An 8,518-nucleotide genomic window follows, 5' to 3' on the forward strand; every position below is an offset into this window, starting at 1 on the left:
GAGAAAAAAACCAGATATTTTAAACTTTAAGCTTATTTAATATAAAAAATCAGAAAATTAAAAGAGTTTATTTAACTTAAAAAAAAAAAGTTAAATACTAAGTTATTAATTAAATAAACAATTAATATACATCTTAAATACATAACATATACTTACATTACAATAGAGATTAATTTACCCCCTAAAACAAAGGAATTTACTTTCAGAGATAAATTTACGCCAGGTTAAGAATTTCTGATCTATACAAATACATGAAATTTGAAAAATTTAATTGAGATTATTTTTATTTTGTAATGTGTAGATTACTGAAATGAGAAATTATATCTGAAAAAGTATTTAGTTTATGCAGACAAAATATCACTGTTTGTCAGTAAAAATGCTTAAAAGTTTCTGAATTTTTAAATAAATTTGAGAATAATTTTTATTTCTCTTGAGATGCTAAGATGTGAAATTGTTTCAAAACACACTTTATGATAAAAATGTTCATCTCATTGCAAATAATAATTTTGTCTCAATCAACAAAGTGTTAATGTAGTTAAAGCAAAATAAAATTTTTTAAAATAAGTGAGCTTGTCTCTGAAAATAAAATGTAGAATATATCTGTATCAGTTACACAACAATTCAAGTTCAGAAAACTAGAAGTTTTATGACATTTTTCAGAAATTATATAATTTAAAAAATTTGAAATTGGAAAATAAAAAATGAACTAGAAATTCTATTAATAATAAGCTACGTAACTTCAACCAATCTATTTGGTTATTTTGTTTCAATTGGCTATAGGACAAAGTGGGCGCAACCTACAAAGGTTAGGGCGGGGTTTTCCAAACTCATTTTTATAAACTTCTACTTGGCAGAAATTAAAGAAAATTGCGTTCACTTTCTTGATCAGGGTTTTCTAAAGTGAGAGCCACATAGCCCCCATACCAAAAATTTCAGAGGCCATGTGGCCATAATTTGAAGCTATATAATTTAAAGTTGATGATGAAGAGCAAAAAAAAAAACAGTTTTTAGGCATACTTAAAGATACAAAGAAATCTTGTTGGAGGGGCCATACCTTTTTCATTTTCAAAGGGCGCTTTATAAAACAAAGTTTGGGAAACCTTGTTCTAGCTATCGCCCCATTACTAGTTAATTACAAGTTTAATTTTTTTATGGCTTTATTAACTAACACCATCTAACAGCCAAAATTGTCCCTAAAGAGCAATGTTGCCCACTTTTAATAAATGTCAGTCTAGATTAAGAAATTTTAGGCAAAATTTTGAAAATGTTGCGCACAAACAAAACATTTTTTATACCATTTATTATTACAGTACATAAGTTATGCAAAAAGTTTAAATCTATTTTGGATATTTTAAATAAATTTAAGCACATATATAACCATAGGTAATATATATTTTTAAATAACAATTATTTAATCCAAATAATCTTAGATCAACAGATTGCAATAAATTACTAACAGATAAAGGAAAGAGAAAGGAACAAGAAGCGCACAACAAAGAAGAAGATCACAACAGCCAAGAAGGAGATCAGACAGACTGTTAGTTGTTTTACTATTTGGTTGAATGTAAATAAAGATTAAATAAAGCATGTATATTCAAATGAAATAAAAGTTCTGCTACTATTCTCTAGTCATATTTTACCATCAATTTATTTTTTTTAGAAAAAGATTATAAAGTTCTTAGGTTTTTTACAGAAGCAAACTGTTTTTAGTTTAGAATTTTAGCATTTGAACAAAATAAAACTAACTCCTTTTTAACCTAACATTATTTTTTTTAAACTTTTAACACTAGTCATGAATTTGAAACATTTAGTATGGAAGCAAAATATTTTTTAAATCTTTTGAATAACCCTATACTTATAACCATTTTACGCTTAATTCAATATCAATAGTCATTTTTGAAAAATCATATATTTTGCTAACAAATTAACCAGTACTAATGGGTTAAACTTGACAAACATTTTTGTACTGTTGAGACTTACAGTACATAATTAAAGATAAGCAGTCAATAAAAAGATGGGTCAACTTCGAAAATTTTACATCTACTTGAAATAGTTTTAAAACTTATATAATCGTTAAATAAACTTCAAAATAGCAATATTCAATCCAAGCAGCCTTAAATCTACAATTAAACTTTAGTATAAACAAGTATTAACGTATTGTATTCAAGTAGTATTTAAACTTGTAATTAAATCAAAAAATACTTAATTACGCATTTATGTTTAGCTTAAATTAAATAATTACTAACCACACAACTCAAACTCAAATATTAACCTCGGAATTTTGTATGAATACCTGCTGTAGGTATTAATTTAACAGAAGCCGAAGTCAGCCCAACAGCACCAACAAGCAACAGTGAGGAAGGGGAAGCACCGAGCAATGGCGACCAGTCTGCTGACAACAATGGTGAGCCACAAACCAGAGCACTTGTTGATGAGATGAGAAGTCTTGATGAAGGGGAAGCACCTAGCGCTAATGACAGAGCTGCTGAAGCACCACACGATGGCAATGTAGGAGAGTCTGAGGAGCCGCTGCAATCCATAGCCCCTGTCGTGGATGAGACGAGAAGCAGATGTCAAGATCAAGGAAGACAAACGAGAAGAACCGCTGCTGCTGATGAGCTGCCTCCTACCCAGCCAACTGCACACTCGGAAAATCTCAGCACTCCTGATGATCAAGTACCTCAAATTGTTAACACTCCTGATAATGAAATGCCTGAAAACCTGTTGAATGCTGCACGAAGTCACCCCCTGACTGCACCTGAGATCCTTCCTGATGTCGCTGGCAGTTCCAACGCACCAAACCATTCAGGCAGACTGAGAAATCTAAACGTCCCACCCCCTTTTAATATTGGTCGCAACCGCGGTCCACACCCTGTTGCTGATCCTGTTGCCATGAGCCGGCCACGAAACGTCCCCAACAGGCCGCTCTCAATGATGCCCAGACACATTGTGCCTTATCATCCTGCCAACAATGGGCTAAATCAATTTTACCCACAAGTTCCAGCGGATCAAGTTGCTGCTGTTGCTGCATTTTTACAGCATTACGATCACTATTTGGCTCACTTGGCATATGCCATGCAGAGCCAAATCTTAGACGGTCTGTTCCTTCCGGGACAGATCAACCACTTTCAGCAGCACAATTATTTTGTGCCTCCCATGAACCATCCTGTCAACCGTCGAAACGTCCGGCCAATGAGAGTGGCGGAAGTCATTGATCTTACAAATGACGAAGACCACAATGCGGCCAGCAGGAGACCTGGAAACCGAGTCGGTACCGGAGGCGGTCCAAGCAACAGAAGGCCTACTAATGCTGCCAACAACCTATCTAGCAATGTGAGCAGAAGCGGAGCTAATGGCGTCCAAGGCAGTGCAAGCAGCAGGAGTGAAAACAACAATGGCAATCAAATGCAGAGCCAAGGCGTCAACAACGCAGCAAGCACTAGGCCTACTACCAACATCACGCAAGGAAGCTCTGAAGGCAGGGCAAGCAGCAGCAGGCCCACTGGAAACGGCAACAGTCAATCGCAGAGCCAAGTTGTCAACAGCGCGGCAAGCAGCAGGGCTAATGGCAACAACGGCAACAGTCCAACCCTGAGCCAGGCGGACACGGCAGACATGGAAGATGTCGAGAGCAGCGGCAGCTCTACCGCGAGGTTGCCTCGAAGGTCGTACCCTCCCTCGCCCATCATATACAGGAATCAGTACACCACCAGTGCGGACGAGTTCAGCTCGACGGACTCGTACGAGCACATGAGCACCACCAGCGAGGTAATAATGTTATTATGTACTAATGTTTGAATTTTGTTAACTTAAACGCTGTTTTAAAATTAAAAAGAATCTTGTAAAAGGATATGTTTGAGTAGTTTTAGAAGATTCTTTTTATTAAATTAAAACCTATTTGTTTTTAGGATCCGTCGTGGCCTGCAACAAGCGAAGAGGACTCGAGCAAAGAGTTTTGGGGATCCAATAAAGCAAATAAAGCTGGTGGAAAGTCGAAATCTAAAGGGGGAAAGCCCTCAACTAAAAGTTCTCGTTCCAAGAAAAGAGCAGCTGGACCTCAGTCCGCAAGCGGCGATGCGTCAGAAAATGCCAGGAGTGTACCTGGAACTTCAGGAAACGGAACATCCAGTGCTGGTGGAGATGCTGGGAAGAGTGAAGCTGAACCGCCAAGTAAAAGAGCGAGGGCGTCGGCGAGGGATTCCGCGTCAGGGAGCTCGAGTGGCGCCGCACAAGGAGCAGGATCTGATGAAGATGCTGGAAGAGTTGAAGTCGGCACCACTCTTCGCAGATCGGCAAGACTGGCCAAAAGAAGCAACGATTGTGACGATGATGGCTGTGCTGATGCCAAAAAGCCGAGATCTGATTGAAATCGGATAAGTTTGTTTCTAAACTCTTAAAAAATTATTCTAATCAAGACAATTTCTCAGTCTCATTTAATTCTAAAATTATGATTTTACTATCATTTATGTAAAAGCACAAATAACTCTTAATTTTACAGTATACAATTTATTTCAAGTTTAAAATTGAAAAGAAGAAATGTAATCAAAAAGTTAAAGTTTGATTTAGAGTCATAGATTTAATTTTACTTATTTTTATAAAGATTTAAACTTCAATTCGATAAAACTGTTTTTACCATGATTTTTTAATGATTAATTTAGTTTTAAATTTTATTGTATATGAGTCGGCCATTGGTTTCGATCTTGCTACGTTCAAATCAGTGAGTAATAATTAATATTTTAATTATATTTTATTGTATTTTAATTTATACATATTTAAAAAGGTATTTTGGATCAAAGATTAAATTTTTTCAAAAATACTTTTAATAGTCAGTTGATACTGAATATATTTTTAAAGTGTAAAGTCTTGTTATCTTGTAATCAGGTGGTCACTTATTCCTTCACAGGAAAATTATAAGGCACTTTTCTTAAATGTTTTTGAAGTTGATGTCTCAATGATAAGCAGTAATTATCCTTGAGTTGAAGCTAAAGGTGAAATGTGTAAATGTGCACAACAGTGTGCATATAATTTGTTTTGCTATGCGTTGAAATTTTAATGAAGGGTAAAAACTTTCCAATAACCTTGTACTTGTTTTCTATACACAACTTTAAAAATTTTAGTAATTACTGATTTAGGTTTCAAAGCACAATTTACTGTACTCTGAACTTAAAAAAAAATATTATTTTTAGGCAAGCACAAAATTTTATATAAAATATAAAATTGTTAAAGGCTTAAAGTTCTGCTTTTGCTTTAGCTAAATAGGTTACACTGTTGAATAGAAAAATACATATCAATAGTTTTATTAGTTCTTAAAACAACTTAGTTTGTATATTAGGTATTTGTGTTGTTTATATATATATATATATATATTACTAGTGTGTTAGCTTTTTTATTTAAAATAATTCCAACTAGTCTGATGCAATTTCAATTTATCATGACCCCGACAATTGCAATCATGATAAATTCATTCTATGCTTTCTGTTAAAAGGTTCCAGGGTTAGAAAACTGATAAAGCTCTTTTCTGCTGCTTATTTATAATGAGTACTTTTATCAAGTTTGAAACAATCATTGTTTATTTGAGGAGTTGATAACATCAAAATACTATAAAGGTATAAATATGGCAAATGCAACAAAAAAGTTGTTTTTTACGTTCCTAAATATTACACCTGGGAACTTTTTAATTAAGTAAATTTTGAAACACATAGAAGATTTCAGCTTGTATCTTTTAAAAGTCGTTTTATATTTTTACTATACATAACAGGGCTGCCTAAGAGAAACTCAGGGAATTTTAAAATTATTGAAAATCTCAGGGAAACTCAAGGTAGTTTTGATTTTTTATATATATTTCAGGAAAGTTTTAGGATTTTTCTTTCAATTTCAGGGAAAATTTTTTCTAGATCTACAATGAGATTTCAATGTTTTGTTCAAAAAAGAAAAATTCAAAGTGCTTATTTAGAAATTTTTTAGCCTTGCGGCTAGTTCTTCAATATTCTTAGACTAAACATTTGAAAAATTTTTAATATTCCAAAAATTTTTAATGATTTGAAAAAAAATTCAGGGAAGTTTCTGGTCACTCAGGGAACATTTTTTGACTCAAAGAGTGGCAACTCTGAAAGAGATTTCTTTATTTTTAAATAACGTGGAAGTCCTTGAACTTTTGTTAAATGAGTGGCCACCTTAATATTTACGCGTATCAAATTTTTGTTTTTTTATATTATAACTTTGCAAAATTTATCGAAAATAAGAAAGCTTTTTTATGGTGAATAATATTTTTATATTTTTAATTTGTATTTAATCACGCTTACCACGACATCTAAATTCTCACACAATTGATTTAACGCCTTCTGAGTTGTTTTCTATTTTATTTTTCACAAGTGTTTATTGCAGTTTTAAGGTGTTAACACTTTAATTTTTGAATTTTTTTTAATTTCTTTTGTGTTTTTATAAATGAAGTAAGCTTGAACAGTTTTCTTTTTTTTTTTTGTACAATTTTTTCTTTTTCGCACATTTTCAAAGTTTCAAGTCCAATGCATCTCTTGCAACTTGCCTGACACAAATAAATTGCAAAGAAAACATCGGTGTAAGTCAAAAAAGCCTGGACTAACGTGTGCCGTGAGACAAGCTTAAGTTGGCATAAAAGCTACCAATTCGATTATCAGACCACATTTGAGTTAAATGGCAGTTTGCGGATTATCACGTTTCACCTCTTTAGACTCCAAGGTTTGTTTCAACATATTTTGACGTTTGTAATAAGTTAGATTAAAACAGTCAATATGATTTTTACATTAATTAGAAACGAAATCATAACGATGGTTGGCATAAATAAATTCATATTTATAAAATTTAAGCCTGTTTTACAACCGTTAAAATGATTTAACATCTTCAGTTATAATATTCAGTTTTAAAATCTATTTCTATCTTTCTAGAACAAAGTAAAAAATAATTGTTCAACTATTTTATAAAAACTACTTTATCTACGGTCCAAGTTCTACTTATTCAGAATAAACAGTGTATTTTAACTTATTGATTTTATTTTAACAGTTTTTCTCTTCAGAACCAAAAAATCTTTCGGTTCCGGGTTTTATTTTCACTAGTACAAAAAGTCTCTCAATCCTGATTTATTTAAAAGTTTCGAAGGTGCTCTATATAACGGTGCTACTTCTAAGGTGCCACTTCGGTAAGTTCAGTTCTTTGTAAGAAATTTAGCCTACTTTTTTTATAAAACAAAGCAATTGTTTTTAATTCTAGACTTTTCTCTGTCAACGGAAGCTGCTGGCCCAACTTCTTTCTCCACTTCATCACCAACACCCGCGAAGAAGTTTAAGGAGGAGGACATTTTGGACGCTTTCAGAGAGTTCGCTTGAACTTGGATCGCCGCACCGGATACACCCAAGGGAAACTTTCATCAAGGGGGATTTTTTCTCGGGAGTCGGGGTGGTGCGAAAGATGGTTGCATCGAGGGCTACTGCTTAATCGAGTGTGAGTCGCTGAAGGAGACGATCTGGGACGATTGCGATTTGCACCGGCAGAAGCTGTCGATTGACGGGGATTTTTCTTGGGAGTCCACAAAACGTGTAACTTCTGATGTTACTGTTAGTTTTTTCTTGGATAAAAATAAATTTGATAGTCATGTAAAGATTATCTTAGTAAAGATATCCATTTATTTATAAAAAAAGCGCTTTTTTTTTTCTCAAGGAGTTGTAAAAGTACGTGAATAAGAAGGCATTATGTTTTTTATGATGCTTGGTCACAAAAAACTTTTGAGTTTTATTTCAACAAACCTCCACAGAAATATTTTCAGAGCTTTTTGAACTGATAACTTTGGAGGTGGATCCACTTCTCGACTCAGGGACAGGACAGGATTTTCCGCATCACATTTCTCCTATTGCGTCACACTAACGTATCTTCTGAATCAATGAAGGCACAAGTCATATAGAAGGTAAAAAGTTGCGTAAATAAGTAAACAATTCAACGTGGTTTATTAAAACTTCATGTACAAAAACTTAATTTTGGAAACAAATTTTAAAGCAATGATCCACAATTGATCTAAAATGTTTTAGTGCAATTTAAATTTTATATTATTTTTGGATTTTTTGTCGTTGTAAAAAAAAAAGTTTTCCTTTATAAAAAAAGTTAGTGCCAAATGAAAGTTTAATTTTTCATTTATAATAAATGTTTATTGAACTGACATGGCAAACTTCAAAGTAAACATGTTAGTCATTAAGGAACTGCCATTTACTTTTTAGGAAAGTTTGTAAATAAAGTTTATAGTTAGTTTAAAATAAGTTATGAACTATGTACAAATTTGAGTTTTTTTTTTTTGAAAAGTTGTGACAATTTTAACTAACAACTTTCAAACACAAAGTAATTAATTTTGTTTTTACAGGATTGCGTGGATGAATGAAAACATTTCGAAGTGGTGAAATTTACCCTTATTTTTTCTACGAGTGAAGTTATAATTGTATAAATAAAATATTGTTCCATAAAAAATGTTTGTGTGTATGTAATATACTTATTGATT

At 32.9% G+C, this 8,518-nt stretch overlaps 1 protein-coding gene and 1 long non-coding RNA gene across 2 annotated transcripts; both read left to right on the plus strand.

Moving 5' to 3' along the window:
* The first annotated feature begins 1,464 nt into the window (after nucleotides 1-1,464).
* Nucleotides 1,465-4,517, plus strand: LOC145844141 (uncharacterized). Its single transcript, XM_082951500.1, has 3 exons — nucleotides 1,465-1,537; nucleotides 2,318-3,768; nucleotides 3,909-4,517. The coding sequence occupies exons 2-3, from the start codon at nucleotides 2,437-2,439 to the stop codon at nucleotides 4,365-4,367; spliced, it is 1,791 nt and encodes a 596-aa protein (XP_082807626.1). The 5' UTR covers nucleotides 1,465-1,537; nucleotides 2,318-2,436; the 3' UTR covers nucleotides 4,368-4,517.
* A 1,394-nt stretch (nucleotides 4,518-5,911) lies between these two features.
* LOC145844426 (uncharacterized) lies at nucleotides 5,912-8,447 on the plus strand. The gene is made up of 5 exons (XR_014370282.1): nucleotides 5,912-6,717; nucleotides 7,039-7,174; nucleotides 7,246-7,589; nucleotides 7,799-7,936; nucleotides 8,384-8,447. It is a non-coding gene; the product is annotated as an uncharacterized LOC145844426 (long non-coding RNA).
* The last annotated feature ends 71 nt before the right edge of the window (nucleotides 8,448-8,518 follow it).

This window comes from Thalia democratica, chromosome 9 (assembly GCF_965202585.1).
Source record: "Thalia democratica chromosome 9, ktThaDemo2.hap1.1, whole genome shotgun sequence".
In the NCBI taxonomy this organism is placed as follows: Eukaryota; Metazoa; Chordata; class Thaliacea; order Salpida; family Salpidae; genus Thalia; species Thalia democratica.